Source organism: Cervus canadensis, chromosome 23 (genome assembly GCF_019320065.1).
Source record: "Cervus canadensis isolate Bull #8, Minnesota chromosome 23, ASM1932006v1, whole genome shotgun sequence".
Taxonomy (NCBI): Eukaryota; Metazoa; Chordata; class Mammalia; order Artiodactyla; family Cervidae; genus Cervus; species Cervus canadensis.
The window spans coordinates 47,658,978-47,684,439 of record NC_057408.1 but is presented as its reverse complement, the minus strand read 5'-3'; the positions used below and the strand labels follow the sequence as shown (position 1 = coordinate 47,684,439).

Here is a 25,462-nt window from a genome sequence, read left to right as displayed (position 1 = left end):
TCAAGTTATTGGAGTGACCCAAATCTTTAGACTGTATTTCAGCTCAGGGTTTTATTGCATGGGGTTATTGTAGTTATTTTTAATGAGGAAGTGAGATATTTTAATTCTCTTTTCCTTCCCACTTCCTACCCTAATCCTTGCCTCCTGGTGACTTGAATCTTAATTCCTTAAAAGAAACCTAGGAAGATGTGTTGTTGGTATTTAAATTCTGGGCAGGCGGTAATGTGGGATAAATGGTAGAAATCTGTGCTACTTCAAAGAACAGGAGGAGGAATTATGAGAAAAAAATTTCAAGACAGCAAGGAAACATGAAGTGGCCAGAACTTGTTACCAATGCAATGTGTTTTCTCTTAAAAGGAGATTCTAGGGTGAAGGTTCTTTCCTGGGGGGAGAGATTGACCTGGGACCTCTTAAGTCCCTTCCTTTAAGTTTCTGGAATGCTCTACCTTCCCTGAAAGGGGAGCAGGTGCTTTTGGGAAACAGTAAGAGGAGCTGAGGGACATAGTGACTTTTCTCCCAAGCAGCCTCTTACCGATGGTGCCAAGGTCTGGATTTCACATGGCAGGGTGATGATAAACCCACAAGAAAGAAATGTCCTCCCCAAGCCGTTGGCAGACATACTGTTTGGACCGGGATTAAAAGGATCTGTTTTCAGGCCAGCAGAGCCGTATTTTCGTCACTGGACTTGATTGTTTAATGGGGATTGTATTTCATTTTGTAAGAAGTTTTCAAACAAGATTACTAAAACGGAGTTTAATTCCACATGACCTGCATTTTTCCTTCTCAGTTAAAAAGTTTCTATAATATTCAGTTCAATTCAGTTCAGTCACTCATTCGTGTCCAGCTCTTTGCGACCCCATGGACTGCAGCACGCCAGGCCTCCCTGTCCATCTATAACATTAGCTCATTAGATAAATTTTTCAACTGGGCATGAGCCTCAAAGGAAATGTAATTGTTTGGTTCTGGATTTTGGGACTTATTTTTCATAACTCTTACTTGTATTTTTACATAGATAGTAGGAACATTTTTAATTCAGTTAATTACAATAAATGTTTTAAAATGTCTCTCTATGGGTTACTTATTAATGACACAGGAAAAGGTAACTTTATAATTCGGAAATCTGGTGGACATCTTAAACAAGTGGTCAAACATAGCATCAGTGATAACAGGACAGCCTGGCATCCCGTGCCCCCTGGTATGATGCCACGAGAAGAGGATGTCCCATGGGTAGTAATCCTGCCAAAATGTTTACCCTGTATCAGATCATGAGGAAATAATCAGACACATTCAGATAAGGGAACATTTCTGTGATAGAAAGATGCCAGTACCATAAAAGAAAAATCATGGAAGAACTGCTCTAGATTAAAGGAGACGAGAGACTTGACAAGTAAATGCTATACGTAATCCTTGATTGCATCCTGGATTGGAAAAATACAATGGGCATTTTTAGGAGAATCAGGGAAACTCAAATATCCTATTCAAGATGATATATGATTTTTGTTTAAATGATAAAAATTTGATGGGCATCAAAATGTTGTTTATGTAGAAGAAATGTCTGTGTTCTTGGAAGATACATGCTGAAATATTTAGGGTTGAATCATAATGACATCTGAAATTTGCTTTCAAAGGTTAGAAAAAGGTATATGTGTGTGCAGACACAGAAAGAGAGAAAATACAAATGTGGCAAATGTTAACATTAGGTGAATCTAAGTGAAAAGTGTAGGGATATTCATTGTACTATTCTTTGAGCTTTCCTATAGGTTTGAGAATTATGCAAAATAGAAAGTTGGAAGAAGCAAATCAGGAAATGCTGCATTGTGGAGCAATATTTATCAAATTATAAAATGGTGATACCAGATTTATTTCATATTATAACTTAGACTTTTTTGAAGGAAGGTGTCCTGTTTAGTTGAGTCAGAAGTTAATTTTGGATGTGACTTTAAATACATTTGCATAATATTTTACAATTTCACATGTCCCACTTAATAAATTTCATTTCAATTCAATGACATTTATTAAGCACCTACTCTGAAGCAACAGGAGTGATTAAGACACGGAGATGTCAGTCTAGTGGGAATATCATATGAAAACAGATACATGACACAGAGCTTAACAGTGCTTTTTAAAATGGAGAATGTAAAATTTGTATGAAGTGGATATTCTTGTCCCTCATCTATGTATTAAGTATCTTTTATGATTGTTTTATATTATGATTTTATGGACAAGGAAATAAAATTGCAAAGTGCTTCAGTGATGGACTTAAGAGTCACAGGACTGGTGGATCAGAGATTTGCTGCTGGAAATTGATTCTTCTCTGCCATTAGCAGGCCACTGCCGAGAACACTTTGGGGCCCACCTCTGTCTCTGTGTTGCCAAAGGGTGCCCGCCCGTTCCCCCCAAAACTAGGTGGTGACTGCACAACTTTAATATTCAGCCCTTCATTCGTGGCATTCATTGCACACCTACTGCCTGCATCTGGGGAGGAATGAATAGATGCTGGGCTATAGGAGCTGGAGTCTCAGAGGCTTCAGGGTGATGAGCATAAGGATCAGGCAGGGCTGGCTCATCCCACCTGCTCTCCCTGAAGGCTTTTAAGTCAAAGTGCCTTGGGCTGAAGCTTTCCAGGTGGCTCAGTGGTAAAGAATCTGCTTGCCACTGCCAGAGCTCAGGTTTGACCCCTGGGTTGGGGGAAGATCCCCTGGAGGAGAAAATGGCAACCCACTCCAGTATTCTTGCCTGGAGAATCCCATGGACAGAGGAGCTTGGTGAGTTGCAATCCGTGGGGCTGTAAAGAATTGGACTGAGCATGCATGCCTTCTTATGATTATTATCTGCTTCATTAAAACATTATTTAGGGATTTCCTTGGTGGTCCTGTAGCTAAGACTTTACACTCCCACTGCAGGGGGCCTGGGTTTGATCCTTGGTTGGGGAACTAGATGCCACATGCTGCAACTAAGAGTTTGCATGCCATAACTAAGATGCTGTGCAGCCAAATAAATATATTTTTAAAAACTTTATTTAAAAGACTACTTTGTACCTCTGCCTAAATGCTCATCAGCAATGTTCAAGCCATCTTAGCTTGTCTCATAAGCACATGGAGAAAGAATGACAACTCAATCCTTCTCGGTTCCTTTTCCCTCTTTACTTTATCTCCCAAATGTTATTTCTTCAAAAATGGACAAAGTGACCTTCTCTTTTCTGCTTCGAGTGACTCCATAGCCTGGCGCTTTCTCGTTTCACCAAGGGCCCTCCTTTACATCCGTGAGTCTCAAGTGTCGCTCCTGCTGCTTTGAAGTATTTTGAGTGATCAAAGATCAAACATATGATAACTCGGGTTAACAGAAGGAGCCATTTAGAAGCCACAGCATTTAAAACTGTCAAGTAGAAGAGAATAAGTCCATTACCTGTTGGCTTAACACACGTGAACCCACCGTGAACCCACTCTGGAGGCTGCCTCCCAGTGCCATCTTGAATCTGTACATTCAGGGGAAGCTGGCAGCCACGCAGGAGAGCTTGGCAGGAAGCCACTGCAAGATGAACCGCAGTGGTGGGGAGAGGGAAGCAAGAGTCCGTCAGTGCAGATGGACTCAGGAAGAATGAAATGGGGCCTCCCAGTGTCTGGGCACAGAAACCGGTGCTGAGGCATCTCAGGGTTAAGTGCCTAAGGCAAAAATGGAAAGGAAAAATTTGGAGTGGAAAGTCCTGTTTGGTATGTGGTGGAATCCCAGGACTTATTACACTAGATCCGCATGAGGGCTCAGGGAACGCTGTGGTATGTCTTCCCTTGCTGCTAGATGTGGGATTTTTTAATTTTTATTTTTAAAAATCTTATGGCTGCACCACTCAGCATGTGGAATCCTAGTACCTTGGTGGTGGTGGTGGTTTAGTTGCTAAGTCATGTCCGACTCTTGCAATCCAATGGACTATAGCCTGCTAAGCTCCTCTGTCCATGGATTCTCCAGGCAAGAATACTGGAGTGGGTTGCCATTTCCTTTTCCAGAGGATCTTTCCGACCCAGGAATCGAACCCTGGTCTTCTTGTGTTGCAGGCAGATTCTTTACCAACTGAGCTATGAGGGAAGCCCTTATAGTTCTTAGTTTCTTGACTAGGGATAAAACCCATGCTCCCTGCATTGGCAGATCAGAGTCTTAACCACTGGACAGCTAGGGAATTCCCTCAATGTCGGATTTTTAAATGCTATGCTGCTTTCAAGGAATCACACATTATCTCAGAGTAGGATGAAGCAAAACAAAGAGAGCTTCCCTCTGAACCACTGAGGCTGTTTCATTGATGAGAATTTGTGGTAGCAGAAAGTGCAGCTTTGGAAAACCAATGCACTCAAATATCCATCAAGATGTATGATCACATAGCTCTCTACCTCCAGGCTCCCTATAATGGAATCTTAGCCTATTTGGAAATAATGATGTTTAGAGCTTCTTTGACAGTTATTTCCCTCAGGATGAAACAGATCAAATATGAGGATTGATCAGGTTTGGTGGCATTGCAAATTATCAGTGAGTAGAATATACAAAAGTGCTGGATTTTTACACCTGCCAAACATGGGCAAGTTGCTTCAGCTCTCAGAGTCACACTTTCCTCATATGTAAAGTGGAATGAATGAAGTTTCACTTTTATTGTGAGAAGATTTGTGAGATGCTTAACATATATGGTACCTAGAATATAGTAACCATTAAATCATACACTATTAAATAAATGGGGTCTTAGGGGGCATGCTATGATTATAGTATTTTCATGGAAGAGATTAAGAACGTTTAAATGATTATTCTATCCTGAAATGTTTCATTTGTATTCTCTCTTTCTCATATATCTGAAAGCAGTCTTCTTTTGATGTGATCTGAGATGTGCCGCTTTTTTTGTTTGGTTGTGCTGCATGGCATGTGGGATGTTAGTTCTCAGACCAGGGATCAAACCCCTACTCCCTGCATTGGCAGCACGGAGTCCTAACCACTGGACCACCAGGGCAGTCCCAAGATGTGTAGTTTTTAAGGGAAATATATCTGTTCTGATTCTTCAAACTGGGAGTTCTCAGATTTCCTATGAATTCCTTCAGTATGTAATAATGGTGCCTGTCTTCTGGGATTTATTTCTCCTATCTTTAGGGATTGTTTTATGGTTTTTAGAGTACCTTACCATTCTGAATTAGTTTTTCTCCATCACACTGGATCATTTTTTCCAAGGATGGGTAGACAATCTGAGAATGTTAATCTGAAGCCAGGGAAGCAGATTTTCCAACATCAAAGAACAAGTGTTTGGGACTAAACCGACTGAATTTAGGATTTCTATAAATCCTAAAGAATTGTATGACAGTTCTTCCTTCCACAGAGAAGTAAGAAATTGGACATCTTAGAGTGAAGGATAATCTCTGTGACCAAGAGCAGTGGTTTTCTTTTTTTTTTTCTCAGCAATGTTCTTCCTTTATTTATTTATTTATTTTTTTCTTTTTATTTGTGCAGTTGAGAACCTGTGTGGTTCCTGCGACCTTTCAGGAAGGTCCCCAAGCTAGGAGGTCCTTTTTCCTATTATGGATCTATGGGAGGCCAAATTTTCTTCCAGTACTTCAGCCAAAACATATTACAACAAATATGAGAATCCAGCTGTCTTCTATGAAGGCAGACATTCAAAGAGATCTTAAAAATGTAAATCAAAGCCACTGTTCTCACTATAATTTTTTATGTTTTGAAAAATATATGGTATTTTTCATAAAATATGGTATTTATGTTAACATGTAATGGTTTATCATTTTAAATGAATTAGTAATAAATATTTTAAAATTTTCTCAGCTTTAATTTTTAATATGGTCCTTATTAATTAATAGACATAGCCCACTTAAAGAAAAACTTTTTGAGGTCCTCAATAATTTTAAAAATGTTAAGGTGTTCTGAGACTAAAATTTGAGAATCATCATCCTAGAAATTTTGGCTTTGACATCAAGTTTAGAACATTTACAATTAGCTACTAGTTCTGAGACTTAAAAAAAAATGAGACCTACCATACTACTGTATGTGAACAATATAAAAATGAAATCCTTTGTTTTTTGCCACCCCCCCCAAGGAGTAAAAGGGCCCCACAGGGTCTGAGTACTGCCTATATCTCTAACTAGTTGAACTCATTATTGAAATATCTCTGCTGGGCTAGTTAATAAGGTGGCAGAGTCCTGTTTTTATTTTTTCCTGTTCAAGGTCACACAGTTAATGTGGTGAAGTTAGGACTTGAAAACTAGTGGTCCAGTTTTGTGGTGCATTCAGTTGTTGGTTGTGGAAGCCCACTCCAGAAAGCCACAGTGCTGAGTGCTTTATGGTATCCTATTCACTCCCTGCACGAACCCATGAGAAAATTATAATTGTTTAGGAGATGAGAAAAGCAAGGCTAAATGGTGGTAATCTTGTCCATGGTCATGCTCCTATTAAGATGCAGCTATACCAAAATAATAAATCCATATGCATCAAAGGACTAATATATGGAGATTATTAGGCTGTTTTTTTTTATATCTAAGCCCAAATCCTTCCTGTTCTGTTGCACTTCAAGCCTTGTTGCATTTATGTCCTCATCAATTTGCCTGATTCTGGAAGGTCCATTCGCCTGCTAAATAAATTTACTTTATCAAATAGGGCTGGCAGAGTTCTCTTCTCAAAGTCACTGTTGAATCTGTCCCCTGGTGTCGAGGAGTATGGAGGGTGGGGATAATCCTCACTCATTAACATGTTAGCATATTTAACACCCCTATTCCTTGTCATTCTAGGCTTTTTGATAAACACGTAGATTCTCAGGGTTCACAGGCAAGCCAGATGAGTTTGAGGGAAGGGGCAGGAGTAGCTTGCAAGGACTCCTGGGGTCCATCACTAAGGCATGCTGGGATTCCAGGGTGGGAGGCTAAAGAATCTGGACCAATGCTGCACTTCATCTCTTTCATACCTTGGCGTTGTCCTGGCCATGGGCAAAGAGTGGTGAGGATGAACAAGAAAATCAATGAGAGGGAGAGAAATCAGGAGAAGAGGTGATGAGTGGAGATGACACAGGAGTCGGAGATGCTCTTCTCTACCATGCAGCTAGCTGCTCAGGTCTCATCCTGCAGCCATGAGCTCTCCAAGACCTGGATCAGGGTCATGTCACTCCTGGGAGACGCTTAGGGCTGTACTGTCTTCTCCAGGTCTTGGAAGAGCTTAGCACATGATGAGTGTTGTTGGACATCAGACATCTCAGAATGTACAGACTTGAAGATGCCATGTAGACTGGTTGAAATTCAAGGGTAAATGATTAAGATGTGACAAAGATTAATGTCTAGATTCAGTGGAGGAAGAAAAATGATAACTTGGGGTGTGAAAATGTTAAGCTAGAGAGGTCCAGTTGGCAGTTAGAAACGGGACCTGGATCTCGGGAGGGGCATGGCTAGATGTGTCACTTGGGAACCAGCATCCCATACAGATGGTGGAGGGTTTGGATAGACTAGGTGAGTTGAATAACTGTTTATCTTTTGCTCTATCAGCTTTTCCAGGTGGCCTATGTTTTAATCAAATTTGCAAATTCTCCTCGCCCTGATCTTTGGGTCTTGGAAAGATCTGTTGACTTTGGAAGCACCTACTCACCTTGGCAATATTTTGCTCGTAAGTAGTCTTGCCTACCATGTTATGAGAGGTTTGAATTATTTGCTGCAGCAGATCAAGACTGGGAGTTTAACTAGAAAGTTAACCTTTCAGTGTGGGGCGTCAGGGACTGATCTGTTTTAACTTTGTAGCTTACCCTCGGAACTTTCGTTTCTCAAGCGTGTGTACTGGAGTACCAGGGATGCACATGTATAACTGGGGTTGAAACACCTCTTATGATAATGGTACTTGCTACTATTCAGGGGGAAGCAGTGTATCTATAGGGCTTCCCAGGTGGCGCTTGTGGTAGAGAGCTTGCCTGCCAATGCAGGAAACATAAGACATGCGGGTTTGATCCCTGGGTTACGAAGATCCCCTGGAGGAGGGCATGGTAACCCACTCCAGTATTCTTGCCTGAAGAATCCCATGGACAGAGGGGCCTGGTAGGCTGCAGTCCATGGGGTTGCAAAGACTTGGGGCACAAATGAAGCGACTTAGCATGCATGTACGCAGTATATCTGTAACTGGGCCAGAGCTTCATTCCATTTCCTTTTATGTAGAACTAGGAAGTAAGTTCCATCTTTATGGATCCTGCCTTTTCACATTACTTACTTTGACCTTGTCGTCTTCACTAATGAAGAATGTCTGAGTCTCTGAACCCTATGATTAATTGAAGTGGACCAGACACTTGCTATAAAGGCATTGAGTTTTCTGGGAATGCTGCTTAGAGGGTAAACTTGTCTAAGAAAGAGTGAAGATTTAGAATGAAATCTTCAGACTATTCCTGTTGAAAGTTGCAACAGGGCTTTCAGTGACCAGCATTTAAGTGGCCTGAAATGGCTTGGTTTTTCTTTATGAATTAAGAATTTCATTCTAAGATCCCGTTTAAATATCTTAAATGCTTCTCTGGTCTTTCCCTTTTTGTGTATTTTCTTAAGGAAACATAAGATTTCTTAAGAAATTTAAAAGAGGACATATTTTATTGTACAATATTAACGTTTCCTTCCTAGATTCTAAAGTAGACTGTTTGGAACAGTTTGGGCAGGAAGCAAACAGGGCTATCACCCGAGATGATGATGTACTTTGTACTACGGAATATTCCCGAATTGTGCCATTGGAAAATGGTGAGGTAAGTAGCTTTGGGAGGCCTTGAGAGATAAGACTTAAATATGAACATGAAGATGCACATTTTTTGTAATTGTGAAACTTGCATTTTCAAGGAAATCTAACGTAGACAGAAAGAAACCACATTGAAGATGTCCAGATTGAGTTGCTGGAAATTTTTTTTTTTAATTGAACTATAATTGACATTGGAAATTCTATTTGAGGTCTTTGATTTTTCTTGGGAATTCAGGATTCTGAATCCAAGACCCATAGGTCTTAGACTCTGTTTTCTGTTGGAATATTTAAAAAGTGGATCACTGGTGATTGCAGTAAAGACCTCTCCCACTGCTTCACAAACACCTTATCTCCCATGGGAGTAGGGGGATGAAGGGGTGGTGGCAGAGCTAACCCTGATCCTTTTTGGCAGGATCGGTGTCATTTGTCGGGGAGGGTTGCCTGTGTTCCTTGTGAAGTCAGCCAGGCTATTGTTAGGGAGGATGAGAAAACAGCGTGGTGGGAATCAGAGAAGAATTCCATGGAGTGAGTTTCAAGTGTCTTTAAAGGGCGCCAATCTCATTCTTCTTAGGTAGGGAGATCTTTCTTGAGCAGCTGTATCCAGTATCTTCCAGTGACAGATCAGTGGTTCACGTCTTAATAAGTGGTTGGGACTTGGACTTCATCTCCTCAAGCTTTAAAACAGAACTTGGGTGGTCCAGTGGGAAAGAATTCACTTGCCAATGCAGGAGACATGGGTGTGATCTCTGGTCTGGGAAGATTTCACATGCTTCAGGGCAACTAAGCCTGTGTGCTGAAACTCCTGAGCCCACACTGCAGACCATGTGCATCGCAACAAGAGAAGCCACTGCAATGAGAAGCCCTCACACCACAGCTAGAGAGAAGCCCCCGCTCACTGCAACTAGAGAAAGTCCATGCGCAGCAACAAAGAAGCAGTGTGGTCATAAATAAATAAATTTTAAAATATAAAAAATAAAAGCAAAACCTGGGTTTTGAATAGAAGATTTCTTTGTCCCCTTCACTATTTATATCCGGAGACTTCCTTTTTTCAACCTCATTTAGGTTTTTAGATTACTTTAGCCTCCTTTCTTTGATGCAGCTTGACAAAAATTGTTTCCGTATATTCATAGATGTTAACATTATACTTTCAACATCTCATAGTGTTTATAGCTCCACAACATGGATACAGCAAATGGTTTGTGAATGGAAATGATTTACAAAGCCCAAGAGCCCAGGTTTTGAAACATCGAATGACTCAAAGAAACCAAGAGTTTTGGAGCTTTAGTTGTGTGTGTGCTAAATCACTTCAGTCATGTCTGACTCTTTGTGGACTGTAGTCCACCAGGCTCCTCTGTCCCTGGGATTCTCCAGGCAAGAATCCTGGAGTGGGTTGCCATGCCCTCCTCCAGGGTATCTTTCCGACCCAGGGATTGAACCTGCATCTCTTGTAATCTCCTGCATTGGCAAGCAGGTCCTTTACCACTAGCGCCACCTGGGAAGGGGCACCTGGGAAGTCTTTAATAAAAGGACTTTTTTTCTCCTCTATGTGTGTGTGTGGTGACCCTTTTAGGTTGTGGTGTCCTTGATAAATGGTCGACCAGGTGCGAAAAATTTTACTTTCTCTCATGCCCTGAGGGAGTTCACCAAGGCCACAAACATCCGCCTGCGTTTTCTCCGAACCAATACCCTTCTTGGACACCTCATCTCCAAAGCGCAGAGAGATCCAACCGTCACCCGACGGGTGAGTGATGCTCTTTGCTGCCAGGACAGCAGCTTTTGGTACTTTGCTTGTTGAATTCATTGCCTCCAACTCTTTCAACTAAGCTTTTTTTTTTTTTCAAATTGGAGTTTAGTTTCTTTACAATATTATGTTAGTTTCCGCTGTGCAGCCAAGTGGATCAGTTTTCAATGTACACAATCCCCTCTTTTTTAGATTTCCTTCCTATTTAGGTCATCACAGGGCATTGAGTAATGTTCCCTGCGTGCTACAGTAGTTCTCATACTTCCCTATTTTACACGTGGTAGTATATATATGTCAATCCCAATCTCCCGATTCATCCCACCTCCCCTTCCCCCTTGGATGTTCGTATGTGTGTTCGCTACATCTGTGCTTTCAAGTAAACTTTGCAGCCAGTAATGTCAGAGGCGTAGGAGTTGTTCTTGTCTGAAATATGAGATGTAGTTTAGAAGTTTGGCTGTTAAAGATAAATCATTGAATTCAAAGGAGATGAAAGGCGAAAGATGACAGCCATCCTGGTATTGGTCTGCTGTTATAACAAATAGTCCCCAAGTGTCAGAAATGAATACAATAAAGGTTTGGTTTTTGCTCATGTCACAGTCTGATGTGGGGTCAGCAGATGGGATCAGCTCCACATGGCCATTCAGGGACCCAGGCTATTTCTGTGTAGAGCCACAGCCATCCTAGGATGTCGGACCCCAGGTCCTCCTCGCATTCCCTGCAACTGGTCAGCTGATGAGGGAAAATAGAGAGAGCAGAGGGAGGACGAGTCTCCTAACCACCCGGCTCACTGCCATTGGCAGGAACTGGCTGTGGGACCCCTGGAGATGCAGGAGGCTGGATGATGCAATGGAGAAAAGCAAGGGGTGCAGGCATTGGTGAGCATCAGTGCTCTCTGCTAGTGTGAGGTGGTCATCCCTCACCCTGAATGTCAGGACAGTCCCCTGACTCCTGGGCACAGAGGGTACCAGCAGAATAAATATCCCTAGTTCATTCTCCTCCCATCCTCTGATCCCTGAAGGAAAAGAGACCCTTGTCACCCCACAAAGTTCAGCCCCTGGGCAAAGGGCAGGGTGGAGAGGGATGCGTGGTGGACTTCGGAGGGTGAATGGAAGATGCCAGCTCTATTTTATACAGTCTGGCTTCTTAGGTAGGTAAGTGAGAGAGCTGGGAAAGGAAGGGAAAGAGAAAACTCAAGTTTCGCTACAGTTTTGAGTGTTTTTCCAAAAGGCCAGTCCTCTGGAGTGTGGGTGGCCTGTTTCCTACAATTTCAGCCCTCTTAGCTACCTCTGAGCTGCTGTACGTGGGAATTACAACTGGATCCAGGGATGGAATTTACAAGGGAATCCCAAGTTTTCTGATCAACTGTAGCCAGACTGGGTTTCCTTTCCTCTGCATTTGGAGCCTCACCAAAAATGTCCTCACCACATTTTTTTTTTTTTGTCTTTCTGAGTGTTGCAAGGATACTCACATGTATGTAGATTTCTTTTCACTTACATGAATGTAGTCTTCTCTATTAAGTAATTTTTAATGGAGTGTAATTGGTTTACTGTGTTGTGTTGGTTTCTGCTGTACAATGAAGTGAATCCATTGTATGTGTACATATACCCCTTCCTCTCGGCCTCTGTCCCTCCCCCATCCCGCCCCTCTAGGTCATCACAGAGCACTAAGTTGAGTCCCCTGGTATACAGCAGCTTCCCACTAGCTATGTTTTACACAGTAGCATGTATATGTCAGTCCTACTCTCCAAATTCTTCCCACCCTCCCGTTCCCACGCTGTGTCCACATGTCTGTTGTCTACATTGGCGTGTCTATTCCAAAAGTCCATGGACAGATGAATGGATAGAGAAGATGTGGTACATGTATACAATGGAGTATTACTCAGCCGTAAAAAGGAACAAAATTGGGTCATTTGTAGAGATGTGAATGGGTCTAGACTTTGTCATACAGCATGAAGTAAGTCAGAAAGAGAAAAACAAATATTGTGTATTAACACATACATGTGGAACCTAGAAAAATGGTACAAATGAACCTACTAAGCAATTTTGTATGGCGTGCACCACATATATAATCCCCTCTCCCCCAGTCTAGGTTGCTTCTTTAAGTCGAGGAGCCCAGAATACCAGCTGTCCTGTTACACGTATGATGTGTGCAGCTGAGTGAAGGCAGATGGCGGGCTTCCCTCTTGCCGTTGTTACCCTAACCCGTGTGCAGAGAGAAACGAATGTGGTGAAAGCTTCTGAGTGTGCACTTGTCTGAGAAAGCCCTCCAATGCTGCATTTATCTGTATTGACAAGAAGGGCTGTTAATGTCTTCAGACTAAGTAAGACATTGCCAAGAAGCGAAGACACCTCGAAACTTTTAGTGAGGAGATGGGAACAGAACCCTAACTTGGAGTGAGTGGGGAGGTTTAGAGACTAACCTCAGCGACAGCCACCAGGTACAAAGCCCCTCTTGTCCTTGTGAGTTCAAAGACTTCCTCCCTGACAGATATATTCACTGATGACATCACCTCAGTGAGAAAGATTATTTTACACCTGTGACCCCCAAATTCCCTACTGAATCCTATGCTTCTCCGGCCAAGGGAAGGAAGGTAGCTGGCAGATGGTGCCACCCATTGTCACGAGTGGAGAGACTCCCGCCATGCTGGAGACATGCCCTGTCCATGAGACGGCCACCCATATGGCTGGACTGGTTTAGGGGATGAGCCTCAGCTGGGTCTGCAGCTGTCTGGCCATTTGGAGCTTGAACCTCTGCCTGTGGCTTTATTCACCCTGCCACAGGCAGGTGGACATCCACAGCTGCTGGTGGGCCCTGCCAGCCTCAGTGCTGCATCTAATCCATCTTGGTGAATATTGTTCTCCTTTCCTGGAACCTGCACACAGTTGGTGCCAGATGTTCGATACAAAAATTATGTTTTTGGTAAATAGATAATGTGCAAGATATTGTGCACTATGTGGAATTCAGCTTTACATTAAGAAAAGAGAGAGAAGCTAGGAAGCAGGCAATCCTTTCCCCAAAAGCTATAGGGTAATTTCTTTTCCAAGGTAATTTCTCTTCATGCATTTAAAGCATTTAATTAAAAACTTTTTAAAGTTTAGTTTTATTAAAAAGATTTTTTTTAACGTGGACCATTTTTAAAGTCTTTAGTAAATTCGTTACAGTATTGTTTCTGTTTTATGTTTTGGCTTTTCGGTCGTGAAGCATGTGGAGTCTTAGCTCCTCAATCAGGGATCAAACCTGTGCCCTCTGCATTGGAAGGTGAAGGCTTAACCACTGGACTGCCAGGGAAGTCCCAATTATTTTTTATAATGTAACAATTTTTGATCATTAGTTGTGACCACTATACCATTTTTTTCATTTATTTTAATTGTTTTGTCTTTTGACCACGTGACATGTGGGATCTTAGTTCCTCAACCTGGGATTGAACTCACGTCCCCTGCATTGGAAGGCAAAGTCTTAACCACTGGACTGCCAGGGAAGTCTCAATTATTTTTTATAATGTAACAAATATAGTTCATTAGTCATGACAGCTGTACCATTTTATTTATCTATTTTTTTTTTGTCTTTTGACCACATGTCATGTGAGATCTTAGTTCTGTGACCAGGGGTTGAACCCACGTTCCCTGATGGCTGCATGGAGTCTTAAGCACTGGACCACCAGGGTATTTTATTTTTAAAAATGGACAGATTCAGCAGGGTGCTATTACATTTGATTGGGGGATGTATTTCTTTTGTAAGAAAAGTTATATCCAAACGTGGCTCCCTTTTGTGCTGAGGGAGGCTTAGGAGGCAGGAGGAAGGGGAAGAGGGTCAGTACAGGTGTGCGTTAAAGATTAGTAAAGTCTGTGTCGCGGCTTAGTAAAACTGACATGTTCTGTTTTCTGCTCTATAGTATTATTACAGCATAAAGGATATCAGCATCGGTGGGCGGTGTGTTTGCAATGGCCATGCTGAAGTGTGCAATGCAAACAATCCTGAGAAACTGTGAGTCCCTTGTATAGATTTTTTTAACTTTCTGTGAATGTCTAATTGTTTCAGTGGTGTTGGCATCCTATTAAATACTTCTCAGTTCCTTCCCTCAACAGAAATGTTTCAACGTCAACATGAAGATGATGTGTGTGTCTCCTCTCCTCCATCCCAACACCCCCTTTCCCACCCCCGCTCCAGACGGTGCCCCAGGCAGCCACAGACAATTGAGTACAGTTGGCAGGAGAAATGTTTGTCATCCTTGGTGTATGTTTTCAAATCCTTTTTCATCTTTAAAGTTGTGGTAAAATACATATAAAGTTTACCATCTTAACCATTCTTAAGTGGTTTCCCTGGTGGCTCAGATGGTAAAGTGTCTGCCTACAATGTAGGAGACCCAGGTTCGATCCCTGGGTCGGAAAATCCCCTGGAAAAGGAAATGGCCTGGAAAATCTCATGGACAGAGGAGCCTGGTAGGCTACAGTCCATGGGGTCACAAACAGTCGGACATGAAAATACGTTTAAAGTTTACCATCTTAACCATTCTTAAGTGGGGGTGATTTAAGTTCATTGGTTTTCAGTACATTCATAGTTGTGCAGCCAACCTCCAGAACTCTTGTTATCTTGCAGAACTGAGACTCTTTACGCACTAAACAACACATCTGCATTCTTTCCTCTCCCAACCCCTGGCAACACCATTCTACTTTCTGTCTATGAATTTGTCTACTCTGAGTGTCTCATAGAAGACACAATATTGTCTCTTTGTGACTGGTTTATTTCACTTAGTATGATGTCCTCATTGCATGTGTCAGAATTTCCTTCCTTTTTAAGACTGAATAATATTTCATTATGTATACACTGCGTTTTGCTTACCCGTTCATCTGTTGAGGGACGCAGGTCACTGCCACCTTTTATCTGTTGTGAATAATTCTGCTATGAACGTCAGTGTAACTGTTTTGCTTTTCATTGAGGCGTATTTCACATGTAACAGGATGTGTGTACCTCTAATATTGTGTTCTGCAGTTGTATGTGTGAGTGTTGTATGTACTGTTCTGAAGTATGTGTGTAAGTGTTGCCAGGTGTGCTCAGTCATGTCCAGCTCTTTGTGACCCCATGAACTGTAGTCTACCCGGCTCCTCTGTTCATGGTATTTTTCAGGCAAGAAGACTGGAGCGGGAGCCATTTCCTCCTCCAGGGGGTCTTCCCAATCAAGAGATTGAACCTGTGTCTCTCTGCAATTGTATGCACTTACATTATCACTTCTAGAAGGATACTCTGAAGGGCTGGAAATGACCGGATGCTAGATAGAGTAATGTTTGTCTCTCAGTGTTTTAATTTAAAGTGTTCAATTCCCCATAGCAGCATTTACCAGGGGTACATTTTCCAGTTAGGCAAATTCAGGTTTGTGCATTGTGAGGCCTAGCTACAGGTTTGGGCAGAGGTGCCAGCTACCAGCGTACGTGGTAAGTTGGTGATGCCTTTCTGTCCAACTTGAAGCAATCTCTAATGCTATGAGCCCCCCTTCAGGGATCAGGTGGTACTCTCTGAGATAGCACTGTGAATCTGTCAACCGACCGGTCCTTAATCAGTAAGGGTTTGCTTATTAATGATTAAATATCCTTGCCATGTAACTCCTGAACGGTTGGGCCCTCAGGCACTAGAAGCCGGATCAGGGAAGTCCGGAGTTGGAAGAGAAGGAGAAAAGAGTTCACTGTAGGTCTCTGAGCCTGAGACAAAGTGGTGCCCTGTAGGAGAGGAGGAGAAGTCATTGGAGAGAGGCTCAGCTTCCCATTTGGCCCTGTGGCCTTGGCAGACCTGCAGGGGTTCTGCACTCCGCAGTGAATTGCTCCTAGCATGTGTCATTGGACAAAATATCTCTCCGTCCCTCAGTGAAAGGCTCAGGGTGCCACCGGTCTACATTAGCACAACTGCCTTGCCTCCCCATCTGCTGGTTGGCTTCTGCCCAACAGGCTGACCTGCCCAGATGATTTATGGAACCCTCTATGAATAGGAAAAAAGTCTTCTGTTCAAGGGGATTCAATGACCTAACGGAGGGAGCCACGGCTGGGCAATGAGCAATCAAGTAGAACCCGTGGCAAGGCAAAAGAGGACTTTAATCAAGCATGGGTACTAGGCTGACGTTGATGTCCAGAAACGTGGAAGGGTCATGGGTTTAATTCTGAGCTTCCTAGCAGTCAGCTCAAAAAGGGAAACCTGCTCAGTTTCATATTTCACTATGATCATAATCTTAAAAGTATCAGTTGTATAGGAGAAGGTGAATGTTGACACCAGGGCCTGATGAGACATCTACCTGGAGGTGGATGGAGTGGTCATGAAGAGGATTCTCCAGTCAACAACATATTCAGTAACATCCTTCCAACAGGCACAGGGATAAATTTTCCACATCAGTCATCAGCTTGGGCTGAGAGAGAATCAGCAAAAGCAATTATTTGGGGGTGATGATATGATTCAGACAGGTTCCCAGCTCTCTTTTCTTTTTCTGTGCTCAATATGGATCTCCCTATAAGAGTCATTGGGCACTTTGATGGTAGTCCAATGGTAAAGAATCCGCCTGTCAATGCAGGGGACACAGGTTCGATCCCTGGTCAGGGAAGATTCCAAGTGCTGAGGAGCAAATAAGCCTGTGCATCTCGGCTGCTTAGCCTACACTCTAGAGCCTGGGAGCTTCAACAAGAGAAGCCACTGCAATGAGAAGCCTGAGCACTGCAATGAAGAGTAGCCTCCACTCGCCAGCACTAGAAAAAAGCCTACACACAACAATGAAGACCCACCGCTGCCAAAAATAAATAAATATTTTTTTAAAAAGGAGAGAGAGTACTTGGACTCCACAATAAACTTCCCTTCCAGAAAAAGAAAAAAAAAAAATAATAAGACTGTATGTTCTTTAGTTTTCCCTAAATATTTGTTCAGTCCAGCTTAAGCAAATACCTCATTGGCAATGAGTTGAAAGTGCATCTCTGACCAAAACCCATTTGGACTCCACCTATTCTGTGCTGCCAGTTAAATCTGTGTCCATCTGCTTTAACAGGCAGCTGAGTTGGGAAAGGGATGACACCTTTTCTTAGGAGAGTAACCTTCCCATCTCCCCTGGGAAGGATTAATGGGATCCCCATGGGCACAACCAAGAGTTTTCTTAGACTCTGTTTTGAATCCTCTTTCAAGCACAGATGAATGGAAGCTCAGAGCTTAGAGTTCTAATTCAGTGCCATGACTTTGGCATTTAAGCCTAGAAACATTTTAAGGCATGTCTGTAGTGGAAAAGCTATGACAAACTTAGGCAGCGTATTAAAAAGCAGAGACATTAAAAAAAAAAGCAGACAACACATCCCTTTGCCAACAAAGTTTCGTATAGTCAAAGCTATGGTTTTTCCAGTCATCATGGATGGATGTGAAAGTTGCGCCATAAAGAAGGCTGAGCACCAAAGAACTGATGCTTTCAAATTGTGCTGGAGAAGACTCTTGAGAGTCCCTTGGGCTGCAAGGAGAGCAAACCAGTCGATTCAACCCTGAATATTCGTTGGAAGTATTGTAGCCATGCGTTCCGGGAAACAAACTCACTCAGAAGGACAATGCCGATAGTGGAGTGCAGTTTATTACACCGGCGGACCCAACGCAGAGTCTCCTCTTAGCCAAGGACCCTGACCAGTTTTGGGAAGCCTTGTATACCATAAGTGTACGTGCTCAAACCCACCTCCCTAAATTCTCTGAAACTAGTCTGAACAAAGGAAAAGAAAGATACAATCAAAGTTAACCTGTGATTCATATGCCTTAAGCCTAGGTAGTTAAGAGTGGACAATTATCAGTAGGCCTGTGGTCATACCCCAATAAGCTTAATAGAATTTATGATTCTGTTCGGTTACACAGATAATTAGGGTATTCTTTTAGGCGATGGAGTGTCTAGGTACGAGCCCTGGGGCTCTTCCATCCGAAGGGGTCTGGTTTTTCCAGTTGGTATGTCGTTTCCATAGATCCTGGGCATATAGCTCAAAGTCCACAGTCTGGCCCAAGATGGAGACCTGCTTTCAAGATGGAGCCTGTTCTGTCTGTTTCCTCCTTCAGAAGGACTGACGCTGAAACTGAAGCTCCAATAGTTTGGCCACCTGATGCAAAGAGCCGAGTCATTGGAAAAGACCCTGATGCTGGGAAAGATTGAGGGCAGGAGAAAAAGAGGGTGACAGAGGGTGAGATGGTTGGATGGCATCAGCGACTCAATGGACATGAATTTGAGCAAACTCTGGGAGCTAGTGGAGGACAGAAAGGCCTGGCATGCTGCAGTCTATGGAGTCACAAAGACCCAGCCACAATTTAGCAATTGAAAAACAACAAAATAGTTCTTTGAAAGTAGGTTTTTGGTTTACCCCATTGCCTTGCTGAGTAATCTGAGCTTTGGCCCAGTGATGGGGCTGTTTTTTGGAGCTGGACTCTTCAAGCAGGGTCCTCTGAGATGTTGTAAGTGACTGTCTCTTGGATTCTTTGTACCTCTGGGCCAGACACCAGGCTGAAAGTAAAAAATCTGACCCATCTCACAGACGACTCTAGATTTTTGTGATGTTGATTCTCCGCACACCTCAGTACCCTCAGCACTTGCTCCTGTGTTGATTTATCGTTATATAAGGTGGTAGAGAAGAGCTGGGAGTTTGGAGTCAGACAAACTTCCGTTTGAAATCTGGCTCTCCGTTGATCAAATATTTAAATATCTGTGGATCTTAGTGTCACCACCTGTAAAGTGGAATTATTAAGCAGGATAGAGGGATTTGAAATAACATATGCAAAGTGCTTTGTTTTCATAGTCACGCAGTGGTACCATAGGTGACCATGATGATTCAGTTTTTCACTTGGGAGCAGCTGATCTTCAATTAAAAAAAATGACTTTTCAGTAATAGATCTGCTTTGTCATATGCCCAGGTTTCGGTGTGAATGCCAGCACAATACCTGTGGGGAGACGTGTGATCACTGTTGTACGGGTTACAATCAGAGACGCTGGCGGCCCGCCATGGGGAAGCAGAGCAATGAGTGTGAAGGTGAGCCCTGGAGGAGGGACCCTGGGACGCAAAGCCCCACCCACGACCCCCTCCCTCATTTCTGCCTGAGGACTGAATGCATGCACGCTCAGTCGCTTCAGTCGTATCTGACTTTGTGTGACTTTATGGACTGTAGCCCGCCAGGCTTCTCTGTTCATGGGATTTCCCAGGCAGGAATATTGGAGTGGATTGCCATGCCCTCCTCCAGGGAATCTTCCCAACCCAGGGATCAAACCCACGTCTCTTATGTCTCCTGCACTGGCAGATGGGTTCTTTACCACCAGTGCCACCTGGGAAGCCTGCCTAAGGACGGAGGGCAGTGTTTTTCTTGTGCTTGTGACCAGGGCAGGATCATGTCAGTCTCGGCAGTCAGAACTGTCCATCCCAACGAATAACTCACTGACTGGAGGTAAAAGTGCCCCACTCTAAATTCAGATAGAAATATGTGAACAAAAATAGCAACAATAGTGACCATTAATATCTATATTAAACATTCACTGTATGCAAAGATTGGGCAGAGTGCTTTGACAATTGGCCTCTCTTTTTAGCAATCTAAAATGTGATGCAGCCACTATTAAATTTTAAACCCTTACAATTTCTTAGGATGTGATACTGGATTGGAATCCTGATTTTTTTGAGGACCGACATCCAGAGAAGGTGGTGAGATTGATGTCTAAACAGAGAGCTGGAAGCACTAAGGGAATAGGACTGAGGGGGATGTAGGGTGGAGGGGACCAGAGAAGGAAGGAAGAAAGGCGAGAGGCTGCTTTTAATTATGGGCACAGTGTAAAGAAAAAAAAAATAAAGTGTTATTTTAACAAACAAGCCCTATGACAGCCAACTAAAGATTTTCTTTTAAACCCATCTTCTTAGAAATTCACATATTTATTCCATTTGCTAGAAACATTTTTTAACTTGTCGTTATTGACTTTGGAGATTGTGGCTTATTTTTTGCTGAATATTCTTAGCATCTGAAGATGAATTTGCTTTTATGAAATGACCAAAGGGTGTTTGGATCCAGGTTTGTGGAACTAGGGGGCTTCCATGGTGGCTTAAACAGTAAACAATCTGCCTGCAGTGCAGGAGACCTGGGTTTGATCCCTAGTTCAGGAAGATCCCCAGGAGAAGGAAATGGCAACCCACTCCAGTATTCTTGCTCGGAGAATCCCATGGACAGAGGAGCCTGGTGGGCTATAGTCCATGGGATCACAAAGAGCTGGACACAACTGAATGACTAACACTTTCACTTTTTTGTTGTTGTTGTTTTAACTAGATGGGTAAGAAAGCATTTTGGCCAAATAATTCTTGTAACTGTTAAGAAATAAGACTGATTTCTGTCACCAGCAGAATTACTTAGAATGCATTTCTGGTGAGGCGTTCCAAGCGAGCTTGGAGAGATGCTAACCTTGCTGGACGGTGTGGATGCTGTCTGGGTGAATGGTCAGGTGATCTCCAGGTCCAGGGTGTTACCTGGATGGCCATTCTCACTTGATAGTCAGAGCTAACAGTTCCTTTGCAGTGAATCCCCTACTTCTTATCCCTAGATAAGAGGGCCAGGAAGAGGGAAAAGTAATAATCAGGGGTCGTTTCTTTCAACACTTTTAGATGCTGGCTTAAAATAGTTTGATTGAGTAAATGTTATCACATAAACTCCAACACTGGTCATATGATTTGTTTTCCAGACTAATGGGACCCCTCAGTGAATGACATGCTTACTCCAACATGCGTGATGACTTTTAAATAATTTCCTTTCATAAGTTTTTAACTTTCTTACACTTGCCAAAATGGCTAAAAATTACAGGCTGCATATGGAAATCAGACCTTGTAAGATATTTGCTAGATGCTGTCTAAATTCCATGTGAGTTACTGCACTTCAAAATAAAGACTCCTGAAGAAATAACTGATGTAGTAAATAGAAATGCTTTAAAAAATCATGGCGCCACTGAGGAAATGAAAATAAAAAAATGTTCAAGCTCTTAAAAACAGGATAACTGGGGACTTCCCTGGTGGTCCAGTGGTTAAAACTTCACCTTCCAATGAAGGGGGCTGTCAGTTGGATTCCTGGTTGGGGAGCTAAGATCTGCATTCCTCAGGGCCAAAAAAACTAAAACATAAAACAGAAGTAATGCTGTAACATATTCGATAAAGACTTAAAAAAACAGGTTAATTTGGAATTCTAACTCAGTCTTCTTCCCTAATAGATTTATCTGAGAACTTGATTAAAATATACAAATTCCTGGAAAGACAGAAAATTCTATCTAGGTGGAATGTAGTGAACATATATTCTACCTAAGAGACAACAAGAATTTTACTTGTGTTAAATATTTTTCATCCTGGCAATGATGAAAATCCTAAATGGGTTTTAACTATATTTTCTAATTTTATAAGTATCATATATTAACTGTAAGTAATTTAGAAATTATTTCTTAAAGTAAAATTATTAATACTTTTATTACCCTAAGAGATCCACTATTAATATTTTGTTAGGTATTCTAGTGTTTTTTTCATACATACTTTAAATGCTCAAGAGTATATTATTTTATACAATTTTATATCTGGATCTTTTTCACTTAGTATTTAAAAATATTTTCCCGTATCATTAAAAACTCTTTGACATCCTTTTTGGTGGCACATGGTATAGTCATTCTTGATTCAAGTGTATCTAAAAAGTGTTTGTTTTGCTGAATCCTTACTGTGTGCAGGGCACCCTGCTCTATTACAAATAAAACATGAGCAAGTGCTTGACTTCATAGAACTCTCAGCCAAGCAAATATACTGTTGTTTGCTTAGCCATTTCCCTGTGGTTAGATGTCAAGATGACTTCCATTGATCACTATTATAGATACAGCTGAGATGAAAGGCTTGGAATGTTGACTGAGAGAATAGGTTTTGGAGTCACAGAAAGACAGGTCAGGATTCTGCCTGTCTGACTTGTGAAATCTGTGAGTGAACACTTCCCTTCACCTCTCCAAGCTGCAGCGTCCCCATCTGGGCTCTGGACATCATCATACCTCCCCTAGAAAGATATTGTGCATATAAAATGAGATAATGCATGTAATGCTTTCCCTAGTATATCAGGAGCTCAGTTATTCTCGGCAGTAGGAGTAGTAGTAATATTCACTTTGTGCAGCTTAATTGGCATTTGGTGTTCAGTCTTTGTGACCCCATGAGCTGCAGCACCCCAGGCCTTCCTGTCCTTCACCGTCTCCCAGAGTTTGCTCAAACTCATGTCCTTGAGTCGGTGATGCCATCCAGCCATCTCGTCCTCTGTTGTCCCCTTCTCCTCCTGCCCCCAATCCCTCCCAGCATCAGGGTCTTTTCCAATGAGTCAACTCTTCACATCAGGTGGCCAAAGTGTTGGAGCTTCAGCTTCAGCACCCGTCCTTCCAGTGAATATTCAAGGTTGATTTCCTTTAGGATTGACTGGTTTGATCTCCTTGGCATGTTGGTTTATCTTACTTTGTTGTAATTACATATCTCATTTTTTTTAAAAAAGAGAAACTTTCTCATAGTTAATATCAAACAAAAGAAGGTATAAATTGCATATGGTTGTAGGCTGATCTTTGTGTAAAATCTCTAGAATTTTCCACTGAGGGTATCTATGGTGCCCCAGAATGGACTTTCTTGTAGTTCAGTGAGCAGTAATTCTCTTGGTGCAGGGGTTTACTGAGGATCTCATAGTCATGATGCAGTACTAACTTAGAATGCTCTTTCCTCAGCATGCAACTGCCATGGCCACTCCACCGATTGTTATTATGATCCAGATGTCGAGAGGCAGCAGGCAAGCTTGAATATCCAAGGCCTCTATGCAGGTGGAGGGGTCTGCATTAACTGTCAGGTAAGGCACTATTTAAGTCAGCCTCGGAAATGAACATTCAGGAAGCCCTACTCTAAAACAATATTACCGGCTTCCCTGGTGGCTCAGTGATAAAGAATCCGCCTGCCAGTGCAGGAGTCATGGGTTTGATCCCTAGTCCAGAAAGACGATGCATATGCCACAGAACAATTAAGCCTGTGTGCCACAACTATAGAGCCTGGGAGCTGCAACTACTGATGCTCGTGTGCCCTAGAGCCCGTGCTCCACAACAGGAGAAGCCACTGCAATGAGAAGCCTGTGCACCACAACTAGAGCGTAGCCCCGGCTTACTGAAACTAGAAAAAAGCCCATACAGCAACAAAGACCCAGAATAGCCAAAAATAAATGAATAAGTGATATATATAATAAATAAAAATATATTTTAAAACATTTAAATTATAAGACATTTAAAAAATAAATGATGTCAAGAAAGTGATATGCAATTGAAAGGATTTTCTGACACCTTTTCTCCACTTTTGTACATAGAAAGCCTGCTTAGCTGGATGTAATTTAGAGATTGTAGGGAAAATGGACTGAGGTATATTTGCCCAAACTCTGTTGATTAGATTTTTGGGTCTTTGCCTAATTGGAGGGGAGAATTCCTCTCATCTTGACTGCTATCCATGTTATAGTAGAAAGGCTCTAAGATAGGACAATTTGGTATCAATTTCCATGCTAACTTTAAATCCCATTTTCAAATGGATTCTGAATCTATAGGAAGTATGTCATGATCAGTTAATGATGTCTGCCATTGACATTGACAGCAAATAAGAAAAACTGATTCTTCATCCCTTCTGTAGAATGATTGGATTCACTGGAATTTAGCTAAGAGGTGTATATAGCAGAGGAGGATATATGTATATCTGCCTCAAGATATTCATTAAAAATTGTGTAAAGTGTTCATGAATTTAGTCTATATTCTGTCTTGTTTTCTTTTAGAATGATATTTTGTTAATGTTGCCATTAAAGAGGCACTTTACATGAGGTGCCTATTTGTATGGAACCAGGGATACACACCCTCAGAGAAACCCACCGTTCTCTGCATGGCTCCCTCTCCACACATTTTATATCATCTGTCATCACAGTTAAATACAAGTAAATATGCACCATAGGTTTGTTATGAATCATTGGGTTTTGTGAGTCAGTGAAAAATCCCAGGATCTTGTTAAAGCTATGTATTACAGGACCTTCAGTTGATCTGCGTGCACATAAACGTTGCAGGTGCACTGGATGGTCAGAAATTTGATGAAGGGTTTTTATGAAAACCCTATAATGGATGTCATGTTAGTGATGAAATACTGAACTCGTTCCTTCTAAAGATTGGGAACAAGAAAGGATTCTTGTTAAAATGCCCGGGAAGACCCAACCACTGCATAAGACAAGGGGAAAAAAAAGTATTAAGGTCAGAAAGGAAGAAGTAGAACTAGTGGAACTGTTTTCTATTTGGAGATGACATGATTGTTTATGTAAAAAAGCCTAAGGAATATACAAGACAATTACCAGAACTAATAAGCGAATTTAGTAATATTGGAGGGTACAATGATAATATAGAAAAGCTAATTGTATTTATATATACTAGTAACAAACAACAGGAAAATGAAATTAAAATTTGATTAAAACTAGTATAAAAAAACATAAAATGCTTAGGAACAAATTTAGCAAAAGACATGTAAGACCGCTCTGTTAAAGCTAAAAAGCTTTGCTGAGAGAAATCTAGAAAAAACTAAATAAAATTGAAAAATGTAACATATTTATGGATTAGAAGACTCAGTAGTATTAAGATATCAGTTTTCCCCAAATTAACTCTGTACAGAGTTAATGGAAGTTCTTTTTTATTTTTTATAAAGACGTTGACATGTGGATTAAAATTTTATATGGTTATATAAATGACCTAGAATATTCAAAGTTGTCTTAAAGAAACTAAATACAATTGGTGAACTTATCATACTTCAAGATTAACTGTAAAGTTACAGTAATCAAAACACTGCTACTGACATAAGGCTGGAAGAATAGATCAGCATTGCACAACAGGGAGCACAGAAGCAGACCCAGACTTGGGTCATTTTATGTCCACAATGGACATTTTATTTTTGATAAAGGTACCGAGGCAATCAAGTGGCAGGAGGTGGGGAGAGA

The 25,462-nt window shown here is 41.8% G+C and overlaps 1 protein-coding gene across 2 annotated transcripts in view; it reads left to right on the top strand.

Moving 5' to 3' along the window:
- The window catches only part of LAMA3 (laminin subunit alpha 3), a 250,485-nt gene that overhangs the window by 53,652 nt on the left and 171,371 nt on the right, over positions 1-25,462 (top strand). For both annotated transcript variants that reach the window (XM_043444125.1, XM_043444124.1), the window contains exons 3-8: positions 7,506-7,623; positions 8,613-8,731; positions 10,292-10,462; positions 14,355-14,446; positions 19,355-19,470; positions 23,190-23,308. In XM_043444125.1, coding sequence (XP_043300060.1) covers positions 7,506-7,623; positions 8,613-8,731; positions 10,292-10,462; positions 14,355-14,446; positions 19,355-19,470; positions 23,190-23,308 — 735 coding nt within the window. The remainder of the gene's footprint in view (positions 1-7,505; positions 7,624-8,612; positions 8,732-10,291; positions 10,463-14,354; positions 14,447-19,354; positions 19,471-23,189; positions 23,309-25,462) is intronic.